Source organism: Scyliorhinus canicula, chromosome 8 (genome assembly GCF_902713615.1).
Source record: "Scyliorhinus canicula chromosome 8, sScyCan1.1, whole genome shotgun sequence".
Classification (NCBI taxonomy): Eukaryota; Metazoa; Chordata; class Chondrichthyes; order Carcharhiniformes; family Scyliorhinidae; genus Scyliorhinus; species Scyliorhinus canicula.
The window spans coordinates 107312335-107330763 of NC_052153.1; the positions used below are offsets into that span (position 1 = coordinate 107312335).

An 18429-nucleotide genomic window follows, 5' to 3' on the forward strand; every position below is an offset into this window, starting at 1 on the left:
GGTGAACAGAGATCTGCCGACTCAGCAGCAGCAGAAGCCTTTCCGGACATCCTCAAGGACTACATGGTGCAGATGAGTCAGGGCTCTACTGGAAGATGCTGCCTGACAAGACCCTAGCTGTCAAGGATGATGCCCACAAGACTCAGGGGTTCAAGCAAGCCAAGAACAGGCTCACCATCCTGTTTGCCAGCAATGCCACAGGAACACACAAGCTGAAGCCATTGATTGTGGGCAAATTCAAGTCTCCTAGATGCTTTCACCACATCAACATGGAGAACCTACCCGTCACGTACCGAAACTCTGGCAAAGCCTGGATGACAGCTACCCTATTTGAGGAGTGGTTCTTCAAGCACTTTGTACCCAGTGTCAGGGACCACCTTAGTGCCCGCAACTTACCGCAGAAGGTCACACTCCTACTGGACAACTGCTCAGCCCACCCTCAGGGAGATGTTCTCAAGACCAGGGATGGGCAGATCCAAGTGCTCTATCTCCCAAAGAACACCACCAGCAAGATCCAGCCATGTGATGCTGGCATCATTCAGATTTTCAAGTCTGTGTACAAAAAAGAACTGATCCTGGAAATGATAGACTCTCCTCTCACTGTCCCAGATTACCTGAAAGCCATCACCATCAAGGATGCCTGTTATCTGGCAGGGAAGGCCTGGGGAGCTGTGACAGAGAAGACCATCGCCAACTGCTGGAAAAAGGCCCCAGGAGCAGCACTCCCACAACACGACCCAGAAGAAGAGGGCTTCCTAGGCTTTACTGAAGCAGAGACCAGGGCAGCTGAGGAGAGGCTAGAGGACCTGGCTGAGAACCTAACACTCCGGGATTGGGTGAACAGGTGGTCAGCCGCAGAGGTCGACATGACACCCACAGAAACATTTACAGAGGAGGAGATCATCGACCAGGTCATCCAAGAGGAGGCAGAAGAAGAGGCAGAAGAAGAACCCCAGCCCACAGTTGCAGCAAAGAGCCACTCGGATGCCATCACCAACCTGAAGTGGCTCATAGAATACACAGAGCAACAGGACTTCGACCCCATATACATACTACACCTGAAGAACCTCCAGAGACAAGCACAAGTCAAGATGAGGAAGGGTATGTGCCAGAAGAAACTCACAGACTTTTTCATGTCATTGAAATGATTTTTAAAAATCTGCTTGTAAGTGCTATTTTATGTTTTATTGTATATTTTTTTGAGTGGTATTTTATAATAAATTAAAAACTTTAAAGAACTTTGGTGTTTTTTATTTAAAACGCCCTTCCATTCTTACATTCTTACACAGTCAGCAATGTTTCCTCTCATTCACCTATTATCGCCATCGTGGATATCCGCGGCTCGGATGCAACGCGGGTGGCTGTCTTGGACCCCAACACCCGCGTTATAACGGGGGACTACTGTAGTACTATTTCGTTGATATTGCCTATCTTAATATTTCCTTGCAAAATGCATCACCTCCCACATCTCTGCATTAAATGGCATCTATGTATCTGCCACCTCACCTGTTTTCTCCTGAGGGTTGATATTGTCTCACTACTTATTACATTTGAGTTTAACATTATGAACAAACTTTGAAATTGTGACCTCTATTCCCAATTCCATGATGAATCATATCAAACCAAAAAAGTGACAGCCAAATTAAATTTGACTAGGTTTTCATGTACATGAACAGAGAAACATTAATTAATCTGGGTTATGTTGTGCCATGCCATATCATACTCGGTCGAATAATTGGAATACTTCTTCAGAGTCCTTCTTTGCTGCGTATATTTCCCAGCTGCTAAATTGCATGGTCACATAACTCATACATCAAAAAGCATATTTCTGAAATTAGCGACCATTAATTATGCCATATTGAATACATATTGAGGGTGAAAAGATCTTAACTCTGTGCTGCAGCAGACAGTTTGAGTAGATTTCTGAATTGTTATGGAGGTTATAAAATACATTGTAACAATTCAAATTTTGAAACAATGCTCTTCAACAACGGTGGAATAAGGAATTAACATCTTATTGCATCATGTTTATTTACCTTTTCCATCAAGATTTTTTTGTAGGTTTTTAAGTTGCATATTGTGTTACATAAAATCTTCAAAAATGACTTTGCTACTTAATTTGATTTATTGAATACTTTTATTCTTGCTTTGTAACTATACAAGCTAGTAATGCTCTATAGTGGTTGTGAATGCAGGATTTGTCATATACTAAAAGGTGAACTGAGAACAAATGAGATCTTGTGTTTCCCTTTCTCACTTCCATGTCTTGCAGCAAGGTACCGGGTTGCTAACGAGTGTCTTGATCATATCATTTAAATGCATGAATATCTGACTCACCCCCCTGCCAGAACTTTATAAAACTCCACCGGGCCTGGGTACTTCCTGCCTGCATCGGCTCCACTCTCCATCACCTCTCTCATCACCTCTCGTCCACCCTGGGAAACTCCAACCCATCCATGAACCGCTGCATGCCCCCCCCGCCACACTTCCCAGCTGGGGCTCCGACTCATAAATCTCCTGTAAACACCCCATTCACCCCCACTGGATCCAACAACCCCCTTTCTGTCTCGTACTTTACCAATCTCCCTCGCCACCTCCTGCTGCTTCCTCAGCTGGTGGGACAGCATCCTACTCGCCTTCTCACAATACTTGTGTATTGCCCTACTGTTCCTTGGCAGCTGCCTCACCGCTTTCCCTGTGGACACTAATCTGAACTCCATCTGTATCTCTGCCTCTCCTTCAGCAGCTCTGCCTCCGGTGCCTCCGAATACCTCCTGTCCATCCTCAGAATTTTTCCACCAGATTTACCGTCACTGTCTGTTCTGCCCTCCCACAGCGTGGCGGCCTTGACATCATCCATGTCATTGAGCTCCACATACCCCCGGATGGCTCTCACCCGCTCGCACACCTATTTATCCACCAGCAACCCCTTCATCCTTGGCCTTCCAAACCTCCATAGGTCCTGCCTCCCTTCCCCTCTCCCCATAAACCATTTCAGCTCCTTCGCCACTGCCGACACCTTACCCGACCTCGGGCTCGACAGGTCCAAGTGTGGCTCTGTGACAGTGTTAAACCTACCCCCCCCCCCCGATCAGTCAGTGCGTCCAGGTCAGGAATCTTCCCCAGCTCCCGCCTCAGGAAATCAACATAATTCCTATTTAGGGCTTAAATGTTTACCAGGACCACCAGCAACCCCCTCCAGCTTCTTGCTCATCATCACGAACCTCCCCCTCCTGGATCTCCCCACCTTGAATGCTACCCGCTTATTTACCAAATCTGCCACCCCCTCGTCTTCATGCCCAGTCCCAAGTAGAAAGCCTGCCCCACCCACCCTTTCCTCAACCTCGTCTGATCCCCCATCTTTAAGTGTGTCTCTTGTAAAAAAGCAACGTCCGTCTTCAGCCTCCTCAGGTGCGCAAACACATGCGACTGTTTGACCGGCCCACACGTTTCACATGACTAACCTGGTTGGAGGGCTCCGTGCCATCCTCCCCTGCCGTGGTTTGGGGGCTCCCTGTCCCTCTCCCATGCCGATCAACCATACACCTTTTTGGGCCAACGCCAGCCCATGTCACGTGAACCTCTCGGCACACCCTCTGATGTCCATCGTCATCACTCCCTTTCGAGCTGCAACACAGGAACCCCTCCCCGCAAAAGCAGCAACCCCATACACTCCCCCCACCCCATCTCCTGACAACCTCTCACAGCACTCCCGTTAACTAGCCCGCCCGGCTAGCTTGGCGGCCCCCACCCAAGGCCTCTGAACCCCCTACTCCCAACCCCATCAATTCCCTTTCTCCTTCACCCCCCCTCTCCCTCCCGCCATCTACGATCCCCCCCAAAAAACAGAAAAGGTGCACTCCAAGCACCCTGCCATCTAAACCAAAAGAACATTTCAAGGGGAGAAGTTTCCCGAGAACAGAGAAATCACCTCACAAACTCCTCCAAAGTTCAATGTCCTCTTTCTCTGGCCAGTCCATTGTCTCTCAGGAACTCCATCTGGCGTACCAAAATAATATTCATGCTTCTGGAAAGTCGCAAGAGGCGGGCCGGGTAGGGAACCCCGAACTTCACCCCCTTCTTGAAGAAGGCAGCCTTGGCGCAATTAAACGCGGCCCTCCTCTTCGTCAGTGCAGCACCCAGGTCTCGATCTTCGGTTAGCTCTTTCCCTTCCCAGTACACTTCCTCATCTGCCTTCCCCACCGAAGAACCTTCTCTTTATCCAGAAAGCGGTGCAACTGCACCACCATTGCCATTGGCTGCGGCCTGTGCATCAGCGCACTGTGCGCTCGGTCGACCTCCAGGGGTCAGTCAAAGGCCCGCTCCCCCATCCACTCCTCCAACATTTTGGCCACATACGTGCCGGCCTCCACACCTTGGATAACTTCAGGTATCCCCACAATCCTCAGATTTTGCCTTCTGGAATGGTTCTCCAGATCCTCCACCTTCTCTTTCAGCCTCTTCTGTGTCTCCCACATCACCCCCACCTCGGCCACCAACGAGGCCAACTGTTCCTCATGCTCCCCCACCGCCTCCTCCACTTTCTGGATCGCCCAGCCCTGAGACTCCAGTCTCTGCCCCACTCTTTCAAATACCTGCTTTAACAGGCTCTACCACTTTGGCCAGGACCTCCTTCCCCTGCTGGCTGAACTTAGCATTCAAAAATCCACCAGCTGCTCCGTTGACCACTGGGCAGGCAGAACAGGCCCTTTGCCCTCTTAACCTGTGGCACGCCATGAAGACTCTCACGCTCCAACAGCTCCTTTCTTCTCGATCCACTCCTAGTTTGTGGCTCCATCCACCAACCACACCAGAGGCGTTCAACCTTCTCCAAACTCTCCTACATCTCTTTCCATCCAAAGCTTTGTCCCTCAGACGGGGAAAGGACCAAAAAATCCCACGGAAGATGCCAAATGTGAAACCGCTCATTCCATGGCCACCACCGGAAGTCCTCTCTGCATCTCCCAACCCCCTCAGAGTCTTATATGCTTCAATGAGACCACCGTTCATTCTTCTGAACTCAAGTATGTCTAGATCCACTCTCAATCTCTCCTCATAGGACACCCTTTCATCACAAGAATCAGTCGAGAGAATCTTTATTTCACCCCCTTCAAGTCAAGCATATTCTTCCATAGGTATGGAGACCAAAAGTGCATTTAAGTTCTCCAATCTAGTTTCATCAAGCCCTGTACCAAGAGCAAGATTGTAGCAAGTGTTCCTCATCTTATCCTCCAACCTCCGCTGCAATAAAGGACAAGCCAATTACTTTTCCAATTCCCTCTGTATCCTCATGTTAGCTGTGATGAGAACAACAACATCAAACTCTCACTGAGCTTCAACATTTAATAGTTCATCAGCATTTAATAAGTATTCTGCTTTTCTATTCTTCCTCCCAAAATAAATAACCTTACATTTCCCCACATTATACATCACCTATTATCTTATTGCCCATTTAACTGTCTATATCTCTTTGTAGCTACCTTGAGTCCTCCTCCCAGCTCACTGTCCCATTTAGATCTATATTGCCAGGAAACATAGATAAAGTACTCTCAGCCCCCATTAAGTCATGATGATAGATCGTAAATATCAGAGGCTGCAGCACTGATCATTGTTGCCTGCCAACTTGAAGTTTTCCCATTTATTCTTGCTGCTTTCTATCCTTTAACAATCTTCTCTCCATGCTGACATATTACCCCTAACTTCAAGAGTCCCCATCCTGGATAATAACCTTTTTTGGAGTTGCTTATTAATGCCCTTTTCATTATCAGAATTAAAAACTTTTCAGACCCACAAACTCTAATTAAGTTAGCAATACTTCAAAATACAAACATGCAACATATTGCAGATGCTGGAAATCAGAAATAAACACAGACAATTCTGGATGTACACACGTCTGTAAACATCTCAGGAGAGAGAAAAACATTGGCCCAAATCTTGAAATGTCTAGTGTGTGAAATTTGTCTGTGTTGTGTATAGAGACTCTGATAGACTAGACACACATACGTGTACTATGATTGCCCAGGAAATTTGAACCTCCAATGGGCTGATTGTAGAAGCCAGGTATTTCTAATACACCTAATATAGATAAAAGATAGCTGTTTAAGCGTAAATATTAAGCCCATTTTAAAATTAAGGATTAGAAAGAAAACACATATTTTGCAAACTCATTGACATAGTTTTAAAGTAACAGAAAAGTCTGATAAGACAAACACTTTTCATGACATTTCTCCAAGGACAAGGGCTGAATCCATGGCAACGAGGTGGCAGGAGTGAGGGTTCTACTGTTCTCACACCATTCGAGATTAGGGTGAATCACATCCCATAATTTATACAAGCTGAAACATTTTAGACTATGTTGCCTTGTTTTTAAAAATAAATAAATGGACAGTTAGAACATCGAATCAAATATATTTGATTCCAGCACTCTCAAAACAACAATTTTATAAAAGCAGCATAATTTACTTTACTAGATTGAAATAGACAGTTTGAATTATATTTTTGGAATCATGTCCAGCATGGCATGACGAGATAGCATGAGGTCTCCATTGTTGTAGTAGTCAGGTCAGCATAAAACCAGTTTTTGCTGGCTTTGATAAAGCACAATATCGCATTCTTTAACATGCACAAGTATGCAGATAGGCAACAATTAGAAGTAATGTTACATATTGAAGATGGACGGCTTGCCATCAAATCAAATGTGTTTGAGTCTAACCCAAACCAATTAGGATTATATTGGGGTGTGATCAGATGACTTAAGACAGATATGAAACAGTATAACAGAAGACGACTTTGCCGCCATTTTAGGTTAGAGGTTAGAGAGGGAGAGAAAGAGAGAGAGAGGCTAGGTTTTAGGTTTAGGGTTTAGTTTTAGGTTAGTTTTTGGATAGTTTTTGTTGGTAGGTTAGAAGCATCTATACTTTGATCTGAACTCTTCACTGTCTCGCTGTATTCATATTTCATTTTCAGACCTTGACTTCAGACTTTGACTTTTAAAAGTTATGTTGCGAGCCGTTTGCCGAAGAAGATAATTCCTGTGATTCTTTGAAAGCTTCAAATTGTCTACGAATTGCCTTTTAAATGACTTTCAAGTTGTAATCAATAGAAGACAAATAAAGCAATTCTTATTTGCACCTGACAAGTTTTAACTTAAATTTATACCGAGTTCCAGTATCGCAAGTTCAGCTGGTAACCTTGAATTGATGGTTTAAAAATCCCTCAACTGACACAGTCAATAGCCTACAACTGGCGTAGTCGGCAGGGTATCGACTCCAACATCAAGCTCAGATTCAGGGATTTGAGCCAGGCACATAGTAGTTATCTGTAATAATTAACCTGGAAATGTTAAACTATTCAAAGGGCCTGTACTGCGCTGTAATGTTCTATGTTCTATTTAAAATCTGATCCTGAAATAATCCAGCACAGCTGAACTGAACATCAGAATCCACCCCAAACTGACAATCCCCAGAACAAAAACCACAGAATCCAACCTTACCTAACCTTTCAAACAGACCTCCCACCCCAACCTGACTGGATTATCAGTGCCTCCCCCCAATCGACTGGACTCGTGCTCTCACCATCACGTCTAACGACCATGCCAGCACCCCAGGCCTATCCAACGCTCTCTCCCATTCCTCCAACCCAACTAAAACTCCCGATGCGAACCTCTATCCCACCACCAAGCCCCAGATCACAATGCCTCCCCCATCTGTCTAACCACCCACCCTTCATCAACCGAAACTCATTAATTAAAGGGCTTAAAGGGGCTAGTGCTGCAAAAATGGGGAATGTCCTCTCCTTCATTCTCCTACAGTCGTTGGACTTGTCTGAAGAGGTTGCACTGGCCCAATTATGATTTGACTGGGATCATAAGTCCCGACTGAAAATGAAAAGTTCAGTCAGAGCGCGGAAAACTTCATGGCCAGCTGGAAGATCTGGGTCAGAGTTAACGTTTCAGGTCATGGGGCGCGTTTCTCCGCCCCCCACGCTGGGTGGGAGAATAGCGGGAGGGCCTCCCGACATTTTTCACGCCCTCCCGTTCTTCTCCCCCTCCACGCCCGACCCACGCCATGAATCGCCGCTCGCCGTTTTTTACGGCGAGCGGCAATTCTCTGAGGCCGAGGGCAGCACGGTGGCCTAGTGGTTAGCATAACCGCCTCACGGCGCCGAGGTCCCAGGTTCGATCCCGACTCTGGGTCACTGTCCGTGTGGAGTTTGCACATTCTCCCCGTGTCTGCGTGGGTTTCGCCCCCACAACCCAAAAATGTGCAGAGTAGGTGGATTGGCCACGCTAAATTGCCCCTTAATTGGAAAAAATAATTGGGTACTCTGAATTTATTAAAAAAAAAAAAAAAAAATTCTCTGAGGCCGATGGGCCGGGCCTTCACGCCCGTTTCAACACGGCAGCAAACACACCTGCTCGCTGCCGTCGTAAAACGGGCGCCAGATGCCTGTTTGGGGCATCTGAGGGCCCGATTGGCACAGCTGTACCACGGCTGTGCCAAGGGGGGGACATAGGCCCGCAATCGGTGCCCACCGATCGCGGGCCGTGCGTCCGTAACGGATGCACTCTTTTCCCTCCGCCGCCCCGCAAGATCAAGCCGCCACGTCTTGCGAGGCGGCTGAGGGAAAAGACGGCAACTGCGCATGTGCGAGTTGGCGTTGTCCAACCTGCGCATGCGCGGCCGACGTGACGCTTGACGTGCGGCCTTGACGATCGTCGTCAAGCCGCGCCGCTGTGACGCATGGGGCCGAGCTCCTAGCCCCGCCCGGGGGGGAGAATCGTCCCCGGAAGTGGGCATGAAGGCTGCCGTGGGTCACGGCCTGTCCCACGGCAGCCTTTACAATTCTCCGCAGTTGCGAAGAATCTCGCCCATGATCTTTCGTCAAAACCTGAAGACCCCAGATGCTGCCAGACTTGATGTGCATTTCTAGCATTTTCTGGGTTTTAATAAGATGCTTACTTCAATTTTTTTATTTTTCAAAGCAGTTCGGAGTCTAAATTTTTAATCTTCAGCTGAAAATTAACTACAGCAGAAGACATTTGTGCAACTCAGGTCAACAGAAGGTAGCTTAGTAACAAAAGTATATCACATTATTATTAGCTTCTGACCCTCAATAACAGTGCCAAACATTTTGTATGTACACTCACAATAAGGTAGTGTTGGATGTGAAGCCATCCTTCTGGCATTATTCATATTCCTCTTGATCATCTGCCAAAGTGAACAGTGCACGTTATTAAACTGAAAACACGTGTAGCAACATTTAATTTTATTTCAAATCCTTTAGGTGCGCAACAAGTATGAGCATGCTAAAGATGCCACATTTGACAGCCAAATTGAAAAAGTGTACTGCTACGTTAAACGTGAAGATCTATTTCGCGACCTACACCAAGAACATCTAAATTAGACTCTGTTTTTGCAATTTTTCTTTGGAAGATGAACTTCAAGGAAATTTCTATGTACTAAAGACATGTCCCAAGTTGCACCTATCCAAAGTGCAAGTTATACAACATATTGGGTCTTTATTTCTAATTCATAGAATATAAGTCAATAAAGCATTGTCAGTGAGCTTTGCGGAACCAGTACATAGACTAAGAATGTGCATTATTACACAGTTGATACAATGCAACATTCAGGTTCTCAGCATTTTGAATGACATTTCTTCAAACATACTCACTCCAAGCATGTGAAAAGATGGCCATTTACACTAATCACTTCCACCAAAAGGTTTACTGTAATGTTTTAACAAGTATGAAGATGGGACACAAGTTGCATAAATAGGAGACTACATGGGAAACTGAAGCTTTAGAATGTAACACATGTTCCAGCAGTGAGGGAAGACTGTATAACTCATCCTTTATGGCTTCACTTTTCAATGTAGGACAATCACATTCAAGTATTTCTTACACAATATCATCTACTTTTAGTACTTCACAGGTTACTTCAAACTAACATATAGGATGTTCATTTGTGTACATTTTGAAAAGAATAATGATAAATCAATATTGCATTTGACTTACCAAGAGTCTGAAAAAAACGTTTGACATTTAAATTTTTTAAAAAATGATACGAGTGGATCAAAATGCAAATGGCCACTGTTCTAGCTGGATATTTACCCAAAAGGACTGACCAGGAATGAGTTTTCACAGCTAGGAATTAAACTTCAAAGGTTTTGAACATTCATTCTCAGGATGCATGTGCTGTTAGTGAAGCCGACAGATATTACCCCTTGCCAGGAGCTGGTGTCAGGATTGCTTGAACTGCTTGCTGGAGACTGTATGTGAATCCTTCGACACGGTTTGATATTACTGAATGGCTTGTTAAGCCACTTTTGAAATACTGTAGATGCTAGAAATCGGAATTAAAAACAGAAAATGCTGAAAAATCCAGCAGGTCTGGTAGCATCTGTGGCGTGAGAAACAAAGTTAACGTTTCGAGTCCATTTGACTCTTCTTCAGAACTCTTCCCCAGAGTCATAGGGATTCAAAAGATTACCTTGGTTTTTCTCTCCACAGTTGCAGCCAGACCTGTTGAGCTCATTCAATATTTTCTGCTTTTATTTTACAATGACAATCACGCCTGTGGGGGTCTTGAGTCACATATAGGCTGCGGGGGAGGGGGGGGGGGGGGGTGAAGATATCACCTTTACTTCCTGAAAAAAACATGAGCAAACAAATCACAACAATAAGACAGATGCATGCTTATTTCCAGGTTATTAAACAATTCAAAAGGATTTGAACTGTCATTCTTTGAATTATTATTCCAGATTTTTTCATTAATAGTTCAGCATCAATACAGGAATTGGAAATGTGCTCAGAGTAGGAGGTTAGGGCTTATTCCATCAAAAATGCATTTCTCATGGAAGCCAACAAAAATGTTAGCAAGCACTTTCCTAAAAGTAATAGGACTACTTCAAATTATCCTGGAAAAGAAAAGTAGCTCAAAAATCAGCATAGCAGGTTTAGCAAGTTGTTAATATGCAGAGACTATGCAAGTGGCATTTTCTGCCAGCAGGATACTGCCATCAGTCCAAAAATAAATTCTGCCTACCACACAACTGAACAACATTAGGTATGAATTTCAGTGCTGACATGATGCAGGTGTTGAATGTCCCAGTGAGTGGTTGATAGAATCAAACAGTATGTTCCTTTGGTTGTTTGTTTTTTTATATAAATTTAGAATGCCCAATTATTTATCGCCCCAATTAAGGGGCAATTTAATGTGGCCAATCCACCTACCCTCCACATCTTTAGGTTGTGGGGGTAAGACCCACGCAGATATGGGGAGAATGTGCAAACTCCATACAAACAGTGACCCGGGACTGGGATTGAACCTGGGTCCTCAGCACCGTGAGGCAGTAGTGTTAACCACAGAGCCACTGTGCCATCCACTTTGGTTATTTGTAACAGGCAGAGTACAGGCTGTACTTATTCAACCTGCACTTGCAAACTCAGAACAAGACATCTACTGTTAGATGTGATTCCATGATCGGGCAGCACTTGCTGAACAATCTTGCGTGCGCTAATTTAACCATTTAAGATCATCAGTTGAGGTCGTAAGGTGGTCCATTTCCACTTGCCAGAAGTGATGTACAATCATTTGCAGGGTTCTATTCTCTGGAAACAAAGGGATTCATTTAAAGCCTTGCGCCTTTTTGGAATTACTTGGAACCTCAGGGTTTCAAAACTTGTAGACATCATAGCTTATTACTCGAGAGGGCAGTCGTTGGTACTGCAGCCATCTAAGATGGCCACCTGCAAAGGACCATGGGAATTATGGCCAACTTAGGACTCAGACAGATACAGAGCCTATGTGTATCTGAAACACAGGTAACCAGACCTGATCGAAACCCCCACTTGTTTGCATTTTAATGGCCCATTTTCCTAGCACAATAGAACTCCAATCAAGCATCCGGTACAGCCACAGACTGATCGGTGCCACTCCCCTTACTCAGAAAGCTAACTGCCAAGGTCAATGACTGCTAAGGACCAGCCCAGCTACCATGGCACTCGCCCTTTATTGGCCGAAATCGGAGACAGTGAACAGAGCCCTGCCAAACTATTGGGCCCAAGGTTAAGGAGCGCCCCAAAGAGCGCGAAATCCCAGAGGGATAAAAGGAGCACAGCCATGTGTTCTGTCTCTTTTGGATCCGGCCTGTGCCAACTCAATCGTAGCAGGAACAGCCAGCCAAGTTCAAGACCAATGATCGCTACCTGATGGATGAGCCCAGTAGAGACAGAGCCACTTTCTTCAAACCAGCCACGTGAAATCCAGATAAAGGCCTTATTCATTTTCACAGTGCCGGTCGCCCTGAAGTTAAGTATAGGTTATTGTAGCTGATAGGTGTAATTTAACTTGTAGTAGATATTGTGTTTGCATGTCGAAATAATTCTTGTGTATGTAAATAAACCATCTTTTGAACTAACTAACTAGTTGTGTGGCATTTGATCGATATAAGGGAAAGGCTGGTGGTTCATCAACATTATTGGCAACAATACATTTTATATGAAAGTTGGAACTCCACTCAAAGCCTTTTCACTTCTTACATGTTGCTCCTCCCTTTGTTAGTATGCCAAAGCTCTATGTTTTCTTCTGATGGCTGAGACTGACTTTGCATTTATGCAGAGTAGCCAACACAGGCTCCAAAAGACATTAATCAATAGCATCTCCGCAGTCAGAACAAGAATTTGAGCAGCCTGCCTCTGACCTCTGAAAATAATAACTTAAGAAATAGGAGCTGGAGTAGGCCATTTGGCGTTTTGAGCTCCTCTGCTATACAAGAACATAATTAATCTTCTACTTCAACTTCATCTTCCCACACTATTCCCATATCCCTTACATTCCTTAATATCCAAAAATGTACTGATCTCTATCTTGAATATACGGATTCTCTGAGCATTTACAGCTCGCTGGAATAGATAATCCAACAACTCACAACACAGTAAAATATGTATCCACAACTCAGTCGAAAATGGGTGACCACTTACTTTGAAATGGTGACCACATGGTTCTAGGTTCCACACTCAGGGGAAACACTTAAAATTTTATATGCTTCAATTGAATCACCTCTCATTCTTTTAAACGCCAAGAAACAAAGGCTCAGGCCACTAATTTTCTCATCATAGGACAATTACCTCATCTGGTGCACTTCAAGGGCAAGTATGTCCTTCCTTAGGTAATGAGACTAGAACTGTACAGAGTACTTCAGGTGTGGCTTCGCCAACACAGTGTATAATTGGAATCAGATGCTTGATTTTGACACCATTTGTAATAAAATCTAGCATACTATTCTTCTTAATTGCTTGCAGCATCTGCGTGTTAACATTCACGTACAAGGATATTGAGTTTCTTCTGAATGCATTCATTTCCCAATCTCACCATTCTAAAAAATATTCTGTTTTTTATTTTTCATACAAAGTGGATAACTTCACACTTCGCTAGATTTTATTCTATTGGATATGTTTTTGTTCATTCATCAACGTGTTTATATCCCTCTGCAGCCTCTTTGACCCCCTCCTCGACACTTATTTTCCTATCTAACTTAGCATCAGCAAACTTGGATACATTGCATTCAGTCCCCTCACCTAAGTCATTAACATAGAATGTAAATAGCTGAGGCCCAAATGCCAATCCTTGTAACACTTTACCAGTTACAGCCTGCCAACCTAAAAGCTATCCCTACTGTTAGGAACACAAATGTAGTTTTAAGGAATTATATATGTATTGGTAAACATTAGATACAAGGTATAGTTTTAAATGGGTTTAATCTAATGTTTCTGTGCCTGAAAGGATAAAACCTATAGTTAGATTCATGCTGGACAAAGGATTTGTATGTGTGGGGGTTCGTTTCAATTCCAACTGTGATTCTATTGCTTAGAAGGGGGGTTACAGTGGGAAGAATCAATAGAACTAGCAGGGGTTGCTGAGAAATTGGAGACCCTTGTAAGGATAAAAAAAAGCTTTTAAGGACAGCACGGTGGCGCAGTGGGTTAGCCCTGCTGCCACATGGCGCCGAGGTCCCAGGTTCGATCCCGGCTCTGGGTCACTGTCCGTGTGGAGTTTGCACATTCTCCTTGTGTTTCGCCCCCCCCATCCAAAGATGTGCAGGCTAGCTGGATTGGTCACGCTAAATTGGCCCTTAATTGGAAAAAATGAATTGGGTACTCTAAATTTATAAAAAGAAAGCTTTTAAGTTTTAGCTGGATATACTGCAGTTGGGGACAGGATACCGGTGAGTGAATTTCACTCAACTCTGCCAGGAGAAGCTGGACAGAACCAGGAAGTTGCAAAGATGCAAGATTCTTAATGAACAAGTTACAGTCCAGATAGCAGGGAATTAGGACCGGAAGAATGTTTTAGACGACTGAAGTTAAGTGAACAGGGCCCAAGGTATTGTCTAGAAGAATTCAAGGAGAAGTAATTAAAGTGTTGTGATTTGGGGACAATTGCAGTCATCAGATTTAAAGTTGGACAGCAGATTCCAGAGGTAATTGAAACATCTGATGCCATTTTAATAGTCTGGGAATCAAGAGTTAAAGCAATTGTGAGCTGTTTGCACAGTTGTCAAGTCAAAGACATCCTAAAGGGGTTGGTGTAAAAACTGCAGTAGATTCACTGTTAAAGTGGAGCAGAAGTTTGGTTTAAAAGAGTTATTTGTAAAACGTGGACTGTATTTCAGAATGTAAACTGCCAAGGCAAAGCATTATTGAGAGAAAATTTTAAAGTGTGTTACAGGAGGGTGGAAGGGGGGAGATGAGAAAAGAAAGAAAAACCAATAAGCCGCTGAAGGATGCGAAGAGCAGTGTCGAAGAAAGGAGGAAACGCAAGTTCGCCGCTGAATGAGAGGCCGAGCAAAAGTGCTGACAAGATGGCGGAAGCTGAACCGCAAGGCAGGGCCGTACTACTTACAGTGGAGAAGATGACCGAGGTGATGGCAGTGGAGCTGGAAAAGCAGTTCGCGCGGCACATTGAGGCCTTGAAGAAGGTGACGGTGGTCGCATTGAAGTTATTGGTGGAGGAGGCAATCGCCCCAGTGAGGGTGGTTGTGGCAAAGGCATCGGCCGAGGTGAGAGAGCAGGGCGAGAAGATAAAGGAAGTGAAGGAGGCCGTGTCACTACACAGCGACCAGGTTACCTCGATGGGGGACGAGCTGCGGAGGGTGGTGGAGGTCAACAGAGGACTCCGAGCAAAGTTCGAAGACTTGGAGAACCGCTCAAGGCGGCACAATTTGAGAATTGTGGGCTTTCCCGAAGGGACAGAGGGCCCAAGGCCAACACAATACTTTGCTAAGAAGTTGGTGGAGCTGATGGGGGAGGGTGAGAAACCCTCCCGGTAGGAACTAGACCGAGCTCATCGGTCATTAAGGCCGAAACCCAAAGTGAACGAGCTGCCAAGAGCAGTAATTATTTGCTTCCATAAATTCTGCATGAAGGAGAAGGTATTAAGCTGGACGAAACAGAAGCGCGAGGTGCTGTGGGATGGTACTGCGGTTTGGATCGACCAGGACTTGACGGTGGAGTTGGCAAAAAGACGAGCGGCATTTGTGCGAGTGAAGGTGGCATTGTACAATAAGGGGGTGCGATTTGGTATGGTATACCCGGAGAAGTTGAGGGTAACGTATAACGCCAAAGACTTTTATTTTGAGACAGCGGAAGCGGCTGAGGCGTTCGTGAGGGCAGAAGGCTTGGGACAGACGTGAGGAGCGGAACTGGAAGAGAGACTGTGGGCTGTATTTGAGCATCTGGAAAATGTATAAATGCTACAACTTTCTTTTTACTGATGTGTATTGTAATTTACTTCTCTTTGCATTGTTACAGAGTTCAGGTTAATGATGGGTTGATTGGCGTTCTGTGCTGCGACGGTTAAATGTTATGTTAGTGAATTGTATGGGTTGGATTGTTGGTTTAGTTTTTTTGTTGTTTTTTCTTTCTCTGGGACTGGCAGGGGAGCATCCGCGCGAGCTAACTAAAGTCAGCTAGTGAACGGAGGTGAGGGGAGAGGAGGGCTGCGGACGTTGGAGCCTGGATAGCAGGCTTCAATGGGCCTACGAGGCGAGCGAGGGGGGGGGGGGGGGGGGGGGGGGGGAAGGGGGGCGGGGGATGGATGCTGGGAGATATTGTTTCAGGGGGAAAGGTGGGGGGGGGGAGAAGGGGTTCGATGTTAACAATGGACATGGGCGGGTCAGGCTTATGGGGCAGGGCCCGGTGGTATGATGATGGTAGATAAGAAAGGTGGAGGGGGCGGGGGCGGTGTGACAGACCCCCCGGTAAGGATAATCACGTGGAACGTGAGAGGGCTAGGAGGTCTGGTTAAGAGGTCAAGGATGCTTGTGCACCTTAAATGTTTGAAAGCCAATGTGGCAATGCTGCAGGAGACTCACTTGAGGGTGAAGGACCAGGTGAGACATAAAAAGGGCCAAGTGTTTCACTCTGGATTTGATGGAAGGGCTCGAGGGGTAGCGGTGTTGATTAGCAAAAGGATACGCTTCCTGATATAGAAGGTGGTGGCAGATCAGGGGGGTAGATATGTGATTGTGACAGGGGCGCTGGAGGGGAGATTAGTGGCGCTGTTTAAGTGTATACGGTCCCAATTGGGACGATATGGGATTCGCGAAGCAGGTGTTTGGGGCCATTCCCGACTTTGACACACATGCGCTGATTGTGGGGGGGACTGGAACTTGGTGCAGGAGCCAAGGTTGGACAGATCACGGCCGTGCTCGCTGGTTCCATCAGGGGGGGGCACGAAGGCGCTAGCTGAGCTAATGGTGGAAATGAGAGAGTGGACCCTTGGGGGTTCCTGCACCCAAGGGAACGGGAGTACTCGTTTTTCTCAGCAGTCCATAAGGATACTCGCGGATCGACTTTTGTGTGGTGGGAAAGGCTTTGCTGGCTGGGATCAAGGGGTCGGAATACTCGGCAATTGTAGTGTCAGATCACGCTCCGCGTTGGGTGGATATGGTACTGGAGAAAGGGGTAGCGCAGAGGCCAGGGTGGAAACTGGATGTGGGGCTTTTGGGGAACCAAGTGTTCTGTGAGAAAATTGAAAAGGTAATTAAGGAATATGTAGGTTTCAACTGTACGGGTGAGGTGTCGAAGGCAGTTGTCTGGGAGGCTCGAAAGGCGGTGGTATGGGGTGAGGTAATTTTGTTTAAGGCCAGGGTGGACAGAGACGTTGGAGTAGCAGAGGGTAATAGATGAGATGTTGGAGGTAGATAGGAGTTATGCAGAAGATGGGAACCCAGCGCAGCTGGAAAAGAGGAAGGAACTACAGGCGAGCTTCGACCGACTGCCCACCTGGAAGGCGGTGCGCCAACTGAGACGAGCAAGGGGTGCAGTTTATGAACATGCAGATAAGATGGGCGTATGTTAGCAGGTCAGCTCCGGAGGGAGGCAGCGGCAAGAGAAATTCTTCAGGTGAGGGATAGGGCAGGGAAGTTGGTAGTGGCTACGGAGCTGATTAACAAGGTTTTTGAGGAGTTTTATGAGAGGTTGTACAGGTCAGAGCCACCCGGGGGAGACCGTGAGATGCAGGAATTTCTAGATGGGTTGGAGTACCTGAGGCGAGGGGAGGGGGACAGGGCTACATTAGAAGGAGCAATAGGGGGGCAGGAGATAAAGGATGTGATTGGGAGGATGCAGTCGGGCAAGGTGACGGGGCCGGATGGGTTTCCGGTGGAATATTATAAAAAATTCAAGGATAAGTTGACACCCCTGATGGTGGGGATGTTTGAAGAGGCGATAGAGAAGGGGGTGCTGACACAAACCTTGGGGCAGGCATCGATTTCACTGTTGCTAAAAAAAGATAAGGATCTGACGGAGTGTGGGTCGTATAGGCCCATATCACTTCTGAATGTGGACGCAAAATTACCGGTGAAGGTACTGGCGGGTAGGCTGGAGGAATGCCTCCCAAAGGCGATAGGTGAGGATCAGATGGAGTTCGTGAAAGGGAGGCAGCTGTTTTCGTACATTAGGAGGGTTTTGAACGTCGTTGTAGCACCGGCGGAAGGGAAGGAAACAGAGGTGGTTGTGGCATTGGATGCCGAGAAGGAGTTTGACTGGGTAGAATGAGGGTACCCGATGGCAGTTCTGGAGCGGTTTGGGATTGGACCAAGATTTGTGAACTGAGTAAAGCTATTATATAAGGAGCCGAAGGCGAGTGTCCACACAAACAAAATCAGCTCGAGACACTTTTCTCTCCCCCCTGCTGTTTGATAGATAGAGATAGAGAAATACAGCACAGAACAGGCCCTTCGGCCCACGATGTTGCGCCAAACTTTTGTCCTAGGTTAATCATAGAATTTTGGACAATTTTCATGGCCAATCCACCCAACCTGCACATCTTTGGACTGTGGGAGGAAACCGGAGTACCCGGAGGAAACCCACGCAGTCACGGGGAGGATGTGCAGACTCCACACAGACAGCGACCCAAGTCA

General features: G+C 46.0%; 1 protein-coding gene across 1 annotated transcript in view; it reads right to left on the minus strand.

Annotated features, from left to right (window-relative positions):
• LOC119970433 (dmX-like protein 1) overlaps positions 1–18429 on the minus strand; it is a 332281-nt gene that overhangs the window by 17410 nt on the left and 296442 nt on the right. Inside the window, 1 exon segment of the mRNA XM_038805043.1 lies at positions 9149–9209. Coding sequence (XP_038660971.1) covers positions 9149–9209 — 61 coding nt within the window.